We start from the raw sequence: 18,058 nt of genomic DNA on the forward strand, positions 1-18,058 counted from the left end.
CTCCAAATTGTTAAAACCTTATTAACAAAAAAAAAAATCCTTTAATTTTTTTGCACCCAGAGTATGCTTATACATATCTGTACAGCGGTTTCAAGCCCATCTGGACATGATTTGGCTAAATATGTACATGAAAGCCATTATTCCCACAGATGCAATGATGAATTGTTTATCTCATAAAAAGGAACTCTACTTATAATGTACAAAAACTGCGATTTGGATGCTGCTAACATTGATCTGCATTCGTGCGGTAATCCAGGATTTTATCAAATCTACTACATCCAAATTAGCTGCTCAATGTTTTTTAGACCAATCCCTCCCTACATAGGGAACAAAATCTTACCTTTTTTGCATTTATGCCAAATGTCCCTTGACCCCTAACAATCCGACTCTGCTAAAGAACTAATGGCCAGATATACAAAGGCTTTTTGTGGTCTGATTCGAATGCAAAAGTGCCGTTTGGTAAGTATGAAATCCAAACTGTGATTCAATAACATGCTTCTGAATCGCAATTTGAGGTTGCAACTACATACTAAATCTGTATTTGGAAGTGGCGGGTTTAGGGCGTCCTTTCCGAATAGTGATTCACAGTACTATATAGTATTATTTTGCAACCGAATACCAGTTGCAAAACATTCATTTTTTGCTTACTACTGAAGGGTACTGGTAAGAAATTCGCAAAGTATTCTGCTTCGGACTACATCTTTTATTGTTGAAAAAAATATTTTTCAAGAGTAGGCAGTGGTCCCATGGGATTACTACCTACTATTAAAAAAAAGGTAGTTATTTTTTAAACGCATCCGGTTTTCCGTTGCATAAAAAAACAAGCATTTGCAATGCAATAGGTCTCACATTTGCTTGATTTAGAGCTATTTGCGTTGTAAAGTCATAACCAGACTTTTATTGCCACATAAAATTAAAATGAAAAGTAATACAGTTTTACATAAGCGACCTGATTTAAAGTGCCAGGCCATGAGCGTGAAGGAGCACACAAAATGAAACAGAAGTTTGCCCGCAGTCAAACATATCTGCAAATGTCCAGCGAGATCACGCTGCGTAGGAAACAAAAAGAAAAAGTAGTCCAGAAACCATGGTGAAAACATAGAGCTCGTAAGTTTTCAGTAGTTTACTGGTGTGCTCGAGGAGGGCTAAATACCGGAAAAGGCATGAAGCATGCATGCCTTTCACAAATAAAATCAATCGATTTTTAACAGGCAAGCCCATGAACCAACAAAACTGATGGGCGTGCGGTGGGCACGGTTAAAAGCCCACAGAGAGGTTACAGCAGGCTAGAGCGCTTGCGCGCTCAACCCTAAAAAAGCAGCTTTATTAAAAAGCAATCAGAGACATGGTGGTCTGCTGACCTCAACAAGCCACCATCCCTGTGATGGTGGCGAATTCTCAATAGGTCACAATTTGTGACATATCTCATTAATATTCATAAAGTAAGTCAAATGCGACCCAGCAGGAAAATCTTTTTGAGATTTTCAGGTCAATTTGCAAAATACATTGGTCGTAAAAAATACTGGTCGCAAATTGCAACCAGTATTTTTTGACCACGTCTACATACATCTGGCCTAAGGTTTTACACCGGTTTTAAAAAATGTTGTCACTTTTTATTTAGGCCAATAAAAGACATGCCCAATTCCAATTCTGCACAACAGTGGAGCACAAATTTGTCAGCTGAGCTTCCTATGCTGCGCAGGTTCTTACGCCTGACCACTATGGACAGGGCAAACAAAATCTTGATTGAGGTGCAGATGACGACCCGTCAAGATGACTTGCTTAACACACGAGTTCTGAATCGTGTATTCCAATATACTCAATAGGCCATATGTTGTGAGTTTTCAAGCCTTTTCTGAACCACAATGTTATTCCAATCAGAGGATTGAAGGTATACAAAGCTTTTTGTTTTTTTGTTTGCAACCTTCCTAAAGGCTATATGAAAAAGAAAGCGACTCTGCAAAGTTTTTCATTTTGCTGCTTTCCACGCAAAAAACGTGGAGTTTGCAACAATTTATGTTGGACACACACTTATTTAACACTAACAAGTGTTTTTCATGCGATGCACTTTGCACAACAGCTTTCCTTTTCTGCGCTATGCCATTGCACACGTTCATGCTCTGCAAAAGGTATAACCTGGAGGGGAAAACACGCGTGCGAACAGAAAAGCTCAGCAAAATGGAAACATGCAGAGCAAATTATCATAAGATGCAAATAAAGTCACCTCACAACGCAAAGGGAAAAACAAAATTGCCTGAAAGTGTATGAACTGATAAACTTTGCAAACTTTATTAAGGATGAACAATGGAAACCTTGTGAAAACTTTGCCAGCAATAACAACGTTGCATACTATGCAGGATTACACCTTGGTAATATTAAATTACCACAGCAAACTCCCCCAGTTTTTCTGTTGGTGAAATTAGCAAAATTATTTAAAACATTTGCATTATACAATTTGAAATATTTTTTTGTCATGAAGAAACTGGTTTGTGCAGAAAATATCTTCTCTTATCAAGAGACATAGGGGGTCATTCCGACTCCCGCCGGCGGCGGTAACCGCACGCCCGGCGGGAGCCGCCGAATGACCGCACCGCGGTCAAATGACCGCGGCGGCCATTCTGGCTTTCCCGCTGGGCTGGCGGGCGACCGCCAGAAGGCCGCCCGCCGGCCCAGCGGGAAAGCGCCTTCAACGAGGAAGCCGGCTCCGAATGGAGCCGGCGGAGTTGAAGGCGTGCGATGGGTGCAGTGGCACCCGTCACGATTTTCAGTGTCTGCTAGGCAGACACTGAAAATCAATGTGGGGCCCTGTTAGGGGGCCCCACGACACCCGTTACCGCCATCCTGTTCCTGGCGGTGAAGACCGCCAGGAACAGGATGGCGGTAAGGGGGTCGGAATCCCCATGGCGGCGCTGCAAGCAGCGCCGCCGTGGAGGATTCCCTGGGGCAGCGGGAAACCGGCGGGACACCGCCGGTTTCCCGTTTCTGACCGCGGCTGTACCGCCGCGGTCAGAATGCCCATGGAAGCACCGCCAGCCTGTTGGCGGTGCTTCCGCGGTCGTTGGCCCTGGCGGTCGGTGACCACCAGGGTCAGAATGACCCCCATAGTCTGCTGCAACCGGTGTCCTGATAGTTGCACACAAGACTTTTCATTTAATATGAGGTCTGCGCTGATGTAAAAATAAGTCAAGTGAGACACTCTTAAAGTGTAATTTTGCAAAGCTTTTTATGGGTCTTCATACACCTCAATAAAGGGGGTCTGTTTTAGAAGGAAAGTCATTTTTAGACAGGCTGACCATATGAAAGTGCGGTATGGACAAAGCAGATAATTCTCAGACATGTCTGTGACCAGTTCAGCCCCGATTCTTTTAGATGTACTTGCTTCTCTGGGAATAAAATCCTCTCAGAATAAAATGTATATATTCTTTACATTCGTACTGAACGCCACTGGTACAGAAAAGATAATTATTGTACATATGGCTTCAATAGGGACACTATACATTAGCCTTAAAAAAAAAAAAAAACATGCGATTGGATAGGGTAAAGTAAAAGGAAAAAAAGTGTTTTAAAGCTCTAATGTTCCCTCCGCAACCCCCAATCGCACATCCGGGGACACTTCCTAATCTAAACATGGGAAGTGAGGACATTATAAACCATGGAAAATGTTATTCCCCTGTCCGTGTTTATCTTTCAGAAGAAATAAGCTCCAGAACACAGTGCAACAGATGGAGTTTCAATGAGTGGACACAATGGCCCACATGAGACATAAAAATGGGTACTATAAGCCACATGAAGCCTCCACTGTAGAACACCACACTCCATATAAAGTTATCCATTGCTCATCGCCATACTCAGTGGTCTGCACTTACCAGTGCTGTACAAAGAATTAATATTTTTAGTTGAGGTATAACTTGTCACGAGCATCAGAACACCCCAAGCTACTGGCACTTCGTCCATCTCTTGAGATCTCTCCCGTATGGTGGCCGGGTGAACAGTAGCCTCCAGCCCCAGCCCACGTTCTCCAACTCGCACGACTATCTAGGGTTGCTGCACCTCAAAAACACCACTTGTCTTTCTGCGGCCTCACGCCAGTTGAGATACCAACCACAGCCACCAACCATAATCGCTTAAATCTGGAAGGGGTTTCACCCTGCAAAACTGCCAGCTTCCAGGTTAATAAAGGGGACCCGACTCCTTCCATCACCAGCTTGTCATCCCTGCCACACATCGCTTTTTTTTGCCAGGCAATGTGACACCTACCCGAGAAGTCGCTGGCAGTGCCATAGGGTGAGTTGGTAGGCTCCGTCTCCGTGTATGTTAGCGTCCAATCGGAGATTTCTGAAATATAAAGTATAAGAAAAAAGTGATTTAGTGCTTATTATGAATAATGTTTTAAGAAGCCAGTGCTTAGAACTATAAAAACATACTGACATCCAATGTGATCTGCAGGCCACAAGATTCGATCCTAGCAAAGCCACATCAGTCTCCCATGCTTCCAAGATCGCTACACTGGGCACCATTTAATTGGGTAACAACTCCTTTCATTTACAGCACTTGGAGTTAGCTGAAGGGCAGTGTGAATATATGATATGCAAACAATCAGGTTATTAATATAGGTTTCTCAGACTACAAAATATCAAGCCTTGTCTCTCAGGATCTATACAGTGCTCAGTGCACATCACTGTGTGCTTCTTTCTATTATAACACAAATATGTCTCAATACATAAATATGATCATAGGGAAAGCACGTGTAAGGATAACAATATATTTTCGATCCAAAATAACTAATGCCTATGGATTATTATACAGAACATACATGGGTATGTTCGACCGTATAAATATTACCATATGCATGCACATATGGGTGTAACTATACAAGGATCAATTCACTGTACATATGTGCGTATGTATATATGCATACATAGTATTATGTATATCTTTAGACATAAGGGCTTGTCTTCATACATATATATATATTCTATTCTTGTCATAAAAATAGATCTGAAAAGGAAAATCATTATTTATATGTTTCTGCCTAATATATATGCATGTCACATGATATGGATAACCTAAGTACATTGCTGTGAGCTTATTCGTTTGTGTTTTTTCTATAATACATATATAACCACAGTATGTAAAGAGGGTTATAAGGAAGGCACGTGTAAGCGTTTAAACATGTATTTAGATAAGACAACATCATGCATGTTTATAAACCACATGCAGAAATGAATGAGAGTGTAAATAGTACTCCTAGTATGTACATTTTGGTGTATATAGTTGGAGTTGTGCTTTATGACAAACATCGCATAATTATAATGTGCTTGTATGTGCATGTATGCGTATATATTGCTACATATTTAAATATATGGGTATGTCTCCATATCTTTATACATTCATTTTTACTTATGGGAGGAATTCCCCCCTTCATCTCTGCCCATACACCCACTCTCTGACATCTCAAACCTCTCAGACTACTATGGACTCCCAGACACCACTTACAAACTCTTCCATCCTTTATCCAATTCATTAAACTAAAAGGAGCACATGTCCACTACGTCGAATAACACATGGCATCTTCCCTTTACAAATCCACTTCAATTCGTTCATGTCTTTCAAAGTAATACAGTAAATGCATGAAATCTCAACGAGACCTAAAGTACAAGCTACTTACCTTTGGTAACAAAATATCTGGTTGAGACATATTCTAGTTGCAGATTCCTTACCTTAGAATTTCCCCCCAGGCGTCAGACTGGATCCGGAGATTTTTCTTCGAGCAATACCCTTGCACGTCCGTAGGTGGCGTCGGTCTCTCCCAGATATTTCGTTATCAAAGGTAAGTAACTTGAACATCTGATAGAGACTTCTAGTTGCAGATTCCTTACCTTAGAATAGATACCCAAGCAATGCCATCCTCGGTGGGGGGCTGCGAACTAAGATCATACTAGAAAGTCCTGCCGGACCAAACGACCAAAGTAGCCGTCTCGACGGACCTGACTATCCAGGCAGTAATGCTTAGCAAACGTTTGCTGGGATACCCACGTAGCTGCCTGACAGATATCCAGGACAGGAAATATGCGTGCTAATGCAGTGGAAGCAGCAGTTGCTCTGGTAGAATGAGCACACAAGCCTTCATGAGGTTGCTTCTTAGCCAAAGCGTAGCACATTTTGATGCAAAGAAGTACCCATCGAGAGATGGTACGCTTTTGCACCGCTTTCCCTTTCTTCGCACCCACATAGCCAACAAAGAGTTGATCGTCCACCCGGAAATCTTTAGTACGATTGAGATAGAACGCCAACGCTCTTGTTGGGTGCAGATGGTGGAGTCTCTCCTCCTCATGGTAAGGATGTTGGGGTGCGTAGAAGGTAGGCAAAGTGATGGACTGGCCTACATGAAATGGTGTAACCACCTTAGGAAGGAAGGAAGCTCTAGTGCGTAGCACTACCTTGTCAGGATGTACAGACAAGTATGGAGGTTTTGAGGAAAGGGCCTGAAAGCTCACTCACCCTGCGAGCGGAGGTGATAGCGACCAGTAAGACAGTTTTGAAGGTGAGGAGCCGCAAAGGACAAATATGCATTGGCTCAAAGGGGGTACACATCAAATAAGTAAGTACAAGATTAAGGTCCCACTGAGGCATGATAAATGGAGTGGGAGGAAATAAATGGGTGAGCCCTTTTAGGAACCTAATCACAAAAGGTGATTTAAAGAGTGAGGGCTGATCAGGGAGCCTAAGAAAGGCGGAAATGGCAGATAAATACCCTTTAAGGGTGCCCAAAGCAGAGCCCTGCTGGGCTAAGGAAACAAGGAACAGAAGAACCTCTGACAGAGGGGCAGAAAGGGGAGTAACAGATTTGTTGGTACACCATGCCACAAATTTATTCCAACAACAGGCGTATACAGTTTTAGTCGATGGATGCCTGACTGCCTAGATAACATTGCAGACTTCGGGTGGAAGGGCGAAAACCATCAACTATTGCCGCTCAATCTCCACGCATGAAGGCGGAGGTTGGACAGGTTCAGGTGCAGAACCGTCCCCTGCTGCTGCAACAGAAGATCCGCCCGAAGAGGCAGTCTGAGTGGAGGATCGATGGACATGCTCAATAACTCTGGATCCCACACTCTTCGAGCCCAGTCCGGAGCCACCAAGATGACTTAGGCCCAGTCGTTCTTGATTTTCTTGAGTACTCTGGGAAGAAAAGGGATAGGCAGAAAGGCGTAAAGGAGGCCGGAATTCTATGAGACGAAAAGCGTCTCCGAGCGAGTGCTGCCTTGGAAACTCCAACACGCAAAACAGCTGAAATTGCGCGTTCTCGGCAGAGGCAAACAGATCTAACCAAGGCTCTTCCTACTGCTGAAAGAGACCTTGTGCCACCTGCGGATGGAAACGCCTTTTGTGATCAACTGTGCGTTGACGGCTGAGTTCGTCTGCTCTGGCGTTGAGGGAGCCCGCCCGATGTTGAACCATCAGGGTAATACTCTGATGTTCCAGCCATGTCCAAAGGCGTAATGTCTCCTGACAAAGGGTCCAGGACCCTACTCCGCCCTGTTTGTTGGAGTACCACTTAGTGGTAGTATTACACAAAAAACTCGACCAAACAGTCGAATTTGGCCCAAAAATAGATGAGAGTAGCTCTTCTTCAGATGAGCACGTGGCACAGAAAGAAAAGAACTGACGTCACTGCGCGAGGGCGGCGTCAATGTACTACTCTCGACGTCATCACGGCAACCACGACGCCTCCAACGTCGACCGACGCCACATACCGACAGGCAAGGGTATTGCTCGAAGAAAAATCTCCAGATCCAGTCTGACGCCTGGGGGAAAATTTTAAGGTAAAGAATCTGCAACTAGAAGTCCCTATCAGATTTAATACACTTACCACAACTAACCCACAAGGAAAGAAAAAAAAAAACATTTTGCTAATATACTAACATCTTACCTCTAACCTTGCGTTCTGAAGAGGCATGCTACTCACCACAAAGTGCTTTAATGCTTCGTCAGGGGTAGTAAACACTATATAAATACAACTTGCAATTACTATTTACAAGAATGCAGCAACCACAGGTTAAGGTTAGCCATGTTGTAAACCATATATTCCATAGTTGTTCTATGGGGGAAATCGACTAGAAAGAACATCTTTTCAACACAATAAGCAGGAAGTCTACCAGAAAGTCAGGCTGAAATAGATGGATCCCAATCACTCAGAACACCAAAGGAAAAATCAGAACTTTAGACACTTGATAGAACCACTAGACGGGACCCTCACAAGATGAGACCTCCCCTTCCTGAAAAAGGTCATAGTTCTCCTAAAGACACATTGGAATAAGAGTGAAGCTCAGAAGAAACCAATACAAAAGCAGCCCTAAGGAAACTGCAAAGAATGGATACTAGACAAGGGAAAATCTTCCCATTCACAATTCCCATTCGATTGCTGCCAGTCCAACTCAGCTGTAACATGAAAGGCCTCCCTGCCAAATACTGGTCATTCTCCAGACAACTGCTCCCTTCAGTTAATATCCTCAACAAGTGGAAGTACCCTTGGACTCAATTTCCTGAAGGAACTGTAAGTAAAGGGAAGGCACTGTAGATCCTTAACTGGATTATTAGGCTGAAAGAATACACAAAGGAAACCCCACGTCTGTGGCCAGTAAGGGGCTGCAGCACTCCATAGGAGCGATCCACACAGATCTCTACCAAAAGAAGCAAAACAGAATTGCGGTGTTGCATACACACACAAGATCCCCTGAAGATGCAAAGGAAATATATCTTTCACTATATTAAAGATCCCAAGTACTTGGAACAGCAGTTTGGGAGTTGAGAAAAATATTAAAGGCAGCCAGAGAGGAGGACCCACAAACTCCGCAGTTATGCCATTAACTGTATTGCTGCAGCAATGCAGCTGATAGAGGTAGGATCGAAAGTACTCTCAAACTATGAAGTGTCCTTTTTGATTCAAACCTAGTGCCTGCTCATCCTTCACTGCCTCACCCAGGTACCACAATGGATCCTAATCTCATGTTCTGGCGTCTGTCACAGGAAACTGACTCAAGAGCAACACTCAACTGGCCACAGATTACACCAACCACTACTGACACGAGGACTACTGAACAAGGACTGAGGTCTAAAACTCCCACATCCTCATCACAAAAAGGCAGATGAGTGATCAGGATGCATGTCTACAGTCCTAGAAAATATATATGCAAAAACATGTTGTGATGTCAAGGAACAGAAGTATTGGTAAGCTAGCATTTGCTAACATTTGTTACAGATTGATAGTATAAGCTTGGGCTGCATCACTCTAATCTCTATGATAACTGGCCCAACAACTGTACTGAAGTGTGTCTCCACAAGCTTCAGAACCTGAGAGGTGATACTCAGACTTTTATCAGTTCCTCAGAAAGGATTGGAGTTTTATGTGTGTCACTCATTAAATAAAACATCAGTTGTCCAAGAAAGGGTATACTTATAAACTAAACTTCAAATATATAGGAGGGCCGTCAGACATTCTGGAGCCTTGGAGACACACAGGGGACCACAAAAGTTAAACCAGTTGTACTACCAGGGTCACCCAGGTGAGATGATATTAAGAGCTACCGCAGGGGCAGTCAATGTTTAATTATGATAGGACTCAAAAGAATAGTCGCACTTGCCCAAAAGTGCTCCGAAGGGATTGGAACCCCCATGGGAATATAATATGTGGGATAACACTAATTGAAGCTATATAACATGTCAAAATGGCTCTGAATTGTATATCAGTTAGCAGTCTGCAAATGACAGACCAAAATGTTCTGATCAGGCAAAACCCCATAAAAGCACTTTTAATTCAGATCTTTGAATCACCAATTTGAGTTGCTGTAACCAAACCCTGGCACCACTTACTGGCAAACTAGAGGTTACGGTTAACTCTAACGCAGATGTAGGGGTAGAGAGAAAGGACACAAGTACCTGCTTCAATTGGCTTAACCATTAGGGGCCACTATGTGACTCATCCCTGCTGTCTAGTCTACAAACACATCCTTTCTACAAATGTATCCAATATCAGGAATGCCTTGACCTTCCATCTAATACTTTCTCAATCATCTCTAATCATCAAATCCAAGTTAAATGTCCATTTATTAGACCTGCCTTCAATTTGTAAAATACATAGGGGGTTATTACAACTTTGGAGGAGGTGTTAATCCGTCCCAAAAGTGACGGTAAAGTGACGGATATACCACCAGCCGTATTACGAGTTCCATAGGATATAATGGACTCGTAATACGGCTGGTGGTATATCCGTCACTTTACCGTCACTTTTGGGACGGATTAACACCTCCTCCAAAGTTGTAATAACCACCATAGTGTTAAACTACCCTTGCTAATAATGTATAATTGCTACGTAACTTACTGCTTTGCCGATTGTGCATTGTTGCAGACTACAAGTGTATATGTCCTTATATCTGCACCACTACCGTTCATAATATGGTCATGTATTTTATGTAGACCCTGCACCCAGAGGTCTGAGCTTACATTATTCACTACTATGTGGTAAATATATCCTCATTCCCGGTCTATAAATGCTTCCTACTACCAAGGCAAATATTTTTAAATGCTTTATCGAAGTGTTGAAATTTACCCTTTGTGTATGGTTACCCAGGATTTTATTTTTTGGGGCTTTTTTGTTTAGAACTGTCCACTTTACCCCTGTTAACCAGAAGTAAAGTGTTTGTGCTCCAACTTTCAAAATGATAAAGTCTTGTATGCTTCAGATTGGCACATTTAATTTACTCATCAATCCCTAGTATGTGGTACCAAGTGTATGTAACCAGTGTCTATAATTTAAATGCTACCACTAGACTGCAGCACTCATTGTGCCATCCACTCTAGTGGTGCTGTAAAGCATGTCCCCAGGGCTCCCATTGCAGCCTGGCTGTTCAGTTGTAAAACTATAACCTCTCAAAATTACTCCTTTGGTCAGGTCTAAACCTTCCTTTTAAATATTAAAAAAGTCACTGGTAAGTAGGCGTTACTGCCATAAGGCGCATGGAATTTAAAAGTAGTGCATGTAAAGGTTTAATGTTAAACATGTCCTTACAGTGAAAAAGTCCCTAAAAACTATTTTCCCTGTAGCAGGCTGTTCTATTCAAAGGAAAGCATTGGGATACAATATTAAGTTTTATTAATGTTATCTCAGACAAGAAAACAAAATCAAATGTAATTTTTGGATCTTTTAAAATATTTATTACCAGCCCAATTCACTAATGAAGTTGGATTTGTAATAAGTACTTTGAAAAGGTGACTTTCAGAAAGTCACAGTTGCCCTGTCTGACTCCCTGTGTGCTAAATACGCATTTTGCTCTTTCCCTTTGTGCCAGCCACTAATTAGCATTTCAATGGGTGTGAATGAGGTGTGAACTCGCTACCACAACAGGTACAAAAAGCCTTGGGTGTAGGGAGGTGTTGCTGTGCCCTTGACAGGATGGCCTGTGAGCTGTGCCCAAGGACTTGATTAACTTCACAGAGGCCCACAAGCAAATGTAGCTAATACCCAGACCTGTGCCCTTCCTTTGAACCCCAGCCAGACTGGCACCCATCACAGTGAGCTTCTTGTTGACATTATGTCATATCCTGCTGGAGGGTCAAGATCAGCTGGATGGTCTGCTGGGGTGTTTCACATGACATTTGGGGTACACTTCAGACAGTGGATACACAAGATTTGTTTTGGCATCTTGTTTCCCTCCTGTAGTTGTTGATGAACTTGGCTTTTGTTCCATTACACTCTGGTTTCCGAGTTGGGGCGAGATACAGGGACGGACTAAAACTGAATGTTATTGTTAGATGTGGGGAGACACTGGGACTATCAACGATACACTACATACACACACACACACACACACACACACACACACACACACTGCCCTCAAGACCCAATTTTAGTATGGAAGAAGATGTCCTCCAGTTTGAAAATGCCCCAAGTGAGTAGGGCTGGCCCTGGGAACCTGTACCCCATTGGCTAGGGAGCGGCCAGGAGTCATTCCCACCCACTGGCTTGTGCCAGGCATACATCCGGCATTTACAAGCACCTACTTCATGTCACTCTTGGACCTGTGAAAAAACAGAAGAGACCTAAACTGTTGTCTGCGACCTGAGAAGAGCCTAAAGGATTGAACCTGCTCTCCCTCTTGTACTCAGGCAACTGAACCTGGACTGGAGCCTGCTCTTTGGCCTCTGCCTGACACCCAGTTCCTCCCCTGGGTTGCTGGAGGCACTGTATTAGATTGTGCCTTAAAGGACTAAAGTCAGAGTGTAAAATATTTCATCAGGACAAACCTGGTTGGTATATCTAACAAGCCCTCCATCAAAGGTAAGCATGAAGTTGCACCCAAGTTCGGTCTACCGCAATTAAGGACTATCATTGGCACTGAGCTTCTTAGAGGATTTTCCACATCTGTCTTTGAATCCGAGAAATAGATGTTATAGATGTTACCAGAAATGTACCAAACACTAAGGGCCTGATTTAGACATTTGCATCACAACGGTGACAGATATCCTGCACACTGAAACCTAAATCCCATAGGGCACAAAGTGATTTATAGTTCAGCGGACAGGTTATCGTTCACCGTTGTGACAGAGTAACCCGTCCGCCAATATCTAAATCAGGCCCGAAGTCATTCAGTGTCAACATATAGTGATGAAAATTAATTAAATAATAGCAAAGTGCCGAACAAGGACATACACGAATACAAACTGCGATGCTAACCTGTTTTACCAATTACGGATATTATTCAGCACCATCAAAAAACAAAGCAACATTTTCCATCCCTAGCAAAATTGATCAGTCTTCTCCAACACACACCTAGCACTAGAAGTTACAAATTTGACGGTACAAGGTCCAGTGGCACAAGGAAAAATATATAACACTCAGATGACACAGCGGCAATATTTGATATCATTTCATATTTATACTTTCCAGTGTCATCTACTAACGAGTCAAGGGGACATTTATAGGGTCTTTCATCTTCAAATCTCCCTCTACTTTAACCAATCTTACTCCTTCGTCCCTGTACTTTGTAAATGATCGACAGCGTTTCTGTAATGTGAGTCAAGCCGAACCCCTGATAGAAAAAATGTGCATTAAAGAACTGATCTTATAGAAAAAATGTGCATTAAAGAACTGATCTTACAAAAACGTTACCAAAACCAATGTGCACGAAGGTCCGCTATCAGTCCTCAATCAACGATTCAGGTAGAACACTGGATTCACGAAAAAAACAAATAACTTTTACAACGTCACTTGTTAACTGCGGGGCCCCATCTGTTTAGATGGGACAGTTCTGGGGCTGCGAAAGGAAGGGGGTCATCCGGAAGTTCACTATGCAGACAGTCAATGAGGAAGACATCTGATGGCACAGGGAGGGTCCCAGAGAGACAGATGAAACTGCACAGAGCTCAGATGGTTCAAAGGAAAACATACAGATCTCTGACAGCAAAGAGGGTGCGGACGGCAGCACTGTGGGAATGGTACGGAGCTCACATGGCAGAAAGAGTCACAAGAAGCCTTGAGCATTCAAATCTCTAGCAGGACAGACAACGCAGCTCTCGGACACTGGGTGCTCGCGCGTCTTGATGGCCGCGGCCGGTCACTCAGATGACTTTGTTACATGGTAAATTGTTTTGACAGAAAACACCATTACATCCCTTTTGGACCGCTGAATGAAGGCTTCATCCAATCACATCACTGTGATGGGACTGCGTCAACAGAAAGCGCCAGTAGGGCGAGGCTGGGTAAGAATCAGACTGGGGGGGCACTCAAAAGGCCCCCGCATGGTTTTGCCTCTGGACGTTAATCTGTAGCTACTTTCAATGTCTGAGGAGTCCTCGCACAAGGCAGCAACAGCCCCCACAAAGAAAAAAAAGCGACATAATTTTAAATGCCAGCAGGAAGAAAAAAAAAAAAAAAAAGACACACACAAAAATCACAGCCAATGACACAAAGCGCCCACGGGAAATCACACCACAGTGTAGTATCAGTCTGTTTTTAAAATCCAATTAAGAGCGTTTCCTCTGTGCAATGGGGAATATCATGCAGTAATGATCTTTGTCACTGGTTTCACCCTGGGGTATTACCCTTTTATCACTCCTTGGCCAACTAAATTCCTCCCAGGAGGTATTTGAATAAGGGGGGAAAACGGAAGGAAGAGCAATTTGCATAAACCATCAACAAGCGTAAAACGGGGACACAATCGGTTTGTGCCCCCAATTCCGCACTTGGTACCGACCTCATACCGAGGCCTGAACCACGCGGACTTCAATGCAGCAATATCAGATTAACATGAATTACATTGCTCCAAAGGGTCCATTTGATCAGCCATGTTTCAATTGATACTGTTAATAGTGACCGACACGATTAATACTTCATTTAACTAGAAACCTTTTCCAGAGGGAACAGAAGCTGAGCGAAGGAGGGAACACAAGTGGGCGTATTATCCTGGAGCAGCAGGTTAGAACTTGGCGCTGCTGCGGGCTTGGTTACAGTAACAGCTTGCAAACAATTCAGCTACTAAACTTTAATTGCCATGATTAAAATTCTTCAGGTTGTTTATCGTGAGCCTTCCTTCCTTCCTCTTGCCTCCCTGCCCAGCACACCTTGTTTTAACAAGTCTGCTACCCCCAAACCTACACACCTCTAATTATGGGCTCAGGCGCGATTCGGAGGGGCTGCCCTCCCCTTAGTACCTCGCCCTAAAAAAAGCTGATTTTTTTGTTGTTGCAAAAAGCCACACATTTTTGGTGTTAACAAGTCCACTGGCCAGTTGTTCTAAAAATGATTTCCTTTTAGTTTTTCGTTAATAGGGATCGTTACGACATTATGCAGCACGAGCACAAGATCCCTCCCCACTTCCATTTGACAACCTTCTCTAGCATCACTCAATCCGGAACTTGATTTGGAGTTCAATGGAAAAGGAACAAGAATTGGCAATAGATCTGGTGTTGGCTGCCAGCCTTATGGCTTTGTCAATGCTTGTTCTGTGTGATCTTGGGTTTCGAAAAACTTTTTTTTGTTTGATGAACTGCCAGGCCTGTGTCAATATAAACAAACATTGGCTAAAAGAGAAATTTATTTGTTGGCTCACAGAGCACACTTTGCCACAGCAGTTCCTGGACCTGAAAGGAACTTGTGCTCCTTGTGAAAGAGCAAAATGCTGTCACTAACAGTGAAGTTAAACAGTGGCTGAAGAGGGATCACCCATTTCCCCAAACAATGTGCTTTAGTGGGCAGAAGAAACATGTGATTGGTTAAAAAATAAACCAATGGATGAGGAAACCGGTTGGGCTGAAAATTATATATCTAACATTTTAGTAAAAATCAAAAGGTCTCGTATGTCAGGCATTGTCCGTAGCACTGTAGAAACAAGCACCGTCAATGATAACTGGTATGGTGTTAGACTCCGGGGTTTAGGCTTTGTCAATTTGTTATTCCTTATTTGGTAAGATGATGTGGGACATTGAGTTCCTCATGTGCACAATACTTTTCAGCTTCCTCAGACTAATGTGGCATTGTTCTTTGAACAGCGGAATGTCCTTGGACTCAAACACGATCTGGTCCTTTCAATGCCAATGGGACCCGTTTCCCATCACAAAAATAAGGCCCGGCTCCTTGTGCACTGATGTGGTCCTTCTACTATGCCAAAGCAGACTTGCTTTTCACAGGCCAATACAATCCAGTTCCTTCCCTGCTGTATTTCCCCCAATCAATCAGGAATTTGTAAAGCACACTACTCACCCGTGAGAGTCTCAAGGCGCTGAGGAGAGGGAGGGAGAAGAGGGGGGGGCGGAGGACACCGATATGCCAATGTTGCTTTTACCGCACTGTTCTTTACACACCAAACCAGCCTGTCAATAGACTTGCTCCCCAGTATCACCCATATCCGTGCATGCTGATACTGCAGACTCTCTTTTCAAGATGCTCAGGTACGCAGAAGAAGGTAGCAATCATGGACGCAGTTTGCAAACCGGCATGTGCACTCAGAATGTGGGATCATTTAGAAACAGGGTTCCCAAAAAGACTTAATAGAGCTGCTTCCAAAGAGTCCACACCCACAGTACTAGTAACATGGAGGCTCTACATAGGTTCACCCAGATGCAATTGGACTCCACATTTAACAGTGAGGCTTAATGCAGGGTTGGCATCACTAGCAGGAGACAGTTGCATTGGCTTCAACAAGAAAATAGGTCACAGTACATTGGAATAAGTTAGGGGATGCTTACCATATCAAAGGTTATTCCTACTGGTTATCAAGCATATCCCAGCTCACATCAGTTAGAAAGGTGTACGATAAAAGCTTATGACGTGAAATAATGCCAATGAGAAACAATGAAACACTTCGCTCTGGCATTTCTGCACCAAACCATCAACAGTGTACAAGCTAACTGCAGTTGTAGACGTTAAGATGTTTGCCTCCTGCTAACACTAACAAATGTCAGCTCCTTACACCTCCCAGCCCTGCTAGCTTTTTATCCTCCTCACTAGTACTCGCTCTTCTCACTGCCCAACACCACTAGATGTTCTCATTACACACCAGTGCCAGATCCTCGTGGTACACACCAATATCGCCCCATTGAACTTCCAATGACCCGATGGCAGCACTTTACAATGCCCACCAGTGTCTGATCTGAACCATCCTCCTAGGTTTACTCACTCTGCTCACCAGTGCTAGCTTCTCACTCTGCCTGCTAATTTGCACTGGTTACACTATCTATTGCTGCCAGCTTTATCTTGCTCAGCAGTGCCTGAGCCACACATTCTCCATCAGTTTCACATTGCCCACCAATGCCAGCACCTCATACTTCCCAAAAGTGTTGGCTTATCACCAAGCCTGCCAGTGGTGGCTCCCGACGTTGTCCATCAGTGTCAGATTTCCATACTTCCAGCAGTGCTACATACTCAGTTTGCACCTTAAACTTTTCCAAATGATCACCTTTCCCAAGACTCCAAATCTATCATAGAGAATGCCCTTGATTCATATTTATATTTTTAAATCAGGATAAAGTACATCAAAATGGTTCTTTACCAGTAGGAACAGATTTGTAGCTGGAAGGGTTTGCTGGATTCACATGCTGTGCATTATTCTGCCATCTAGTGGTTGGGTCGAAAATCTTCTTGTTAGTCCACCTTCATTTTTAGGTTGACCATAGCAGCGCGCAAGCGCTGCTTTTCTGATGTGTTGGTATGTATCTGGGCTTTTAACCACATCCACCACACGCCCATCACTATCACTCGTTCGTGGGCTTGCCTTTAAAAAAAAAAAAATCCTTGGTAAATGCATTAGGTTTGTCCCTCCTAAGGGCGGTTTTGTTGCCGTCTTGGGGACCGACCCTGTTACATAGATAATTGCATGTTTGCCGATAACTTTGACTGCGAGCAAACTTCATTTCGTTTCTGTGTCTCCTTTAGGCTCACAGCAGCGCTTTGAATCGGCTCACTTATGTCAACTGTTTTACTTTTTATTTTCAGTTTGTGTGGCAAGAAAAGTTCAGTTAGTAATTTACATCGCTAATCACTCGCGCAAACGTGAGACCCATTGCATTGCAAATGCTTGTTTTTTATTACTGGCATCATCTGTAGCCAGTGGAATAACAAAACTTGAGGGGGCCCTCTGCAAAATATAAGGAGGGGGCCCCCATGCTCCGGATAGCGCCAGAAGCTCTCAGACCAGGACCCTGCCACGCATGCACAGTGCAGATGGGGGGGGGGGCATTGTTGCACCACTGTCTGTAGCCATTGGGTGCTATGTAATCCTCCTAGGACATCAGATATGCACCCCCAAAGCCCCTGTTTTAGTTGGCATCTTCAGATTTTTTTACCCCCATTAGCGACTTCCTGTGTTAGCTGGCTTCCCGTCTCTTAGTGTTATGTAACCTCATTTATTCTATTGGAGAGGTGGAGGGTCGCATGTGAATCCAGAAGACACTGCAAAACTAATACTACTGTTAAGTAACCATTTCACTTTGCAGCATGATTCCTTCTCTGGATTCACATGCTATGCATTGATTTTTCAGCAACATCTCTGGTCACTCCTTGTAG

General features: G+C 43.5%; 1 protein-coding gene across 1 annotated transcript in view; it reads right to left on the reverse strand.

Moving 5' to 3' along the window:
• The window catches only part of SMAD6 (SMAD family member 6), a 103,295-nt gene that overhangs the window by 39,607 nt on the left and 45,630 nt on the right, over window positions 1–18,058 (reverse strand). The window contains exon 3 of the mRNA XM_069222870.1: window positions 4,258–4,335. Coding sequence (XP_069078971.1) covers window positions 4,258–4,335 — 78 coding nt within the window. The remainder of the gene's footprint in view (window positions 1–4,257; window positions 4,336–18,058) is intronic.

This window comes from Pleurodeles waltl, chromosome 3_1 (genome assembly GCF_031143425.1).
Source record: "Pleurodeles waltl isolate 20211129_DDA chromosome 3_1, aPleWal1.hap1.20221129, whole genome shotgun sequence".
Taxonomy (NCBI): domain Eukaryota; kingdom Metazoa; phylum Chordata; class Amphibia; order Caudata; family Salamandridae; genus Pleurodeles; species Pleurodeles waltl.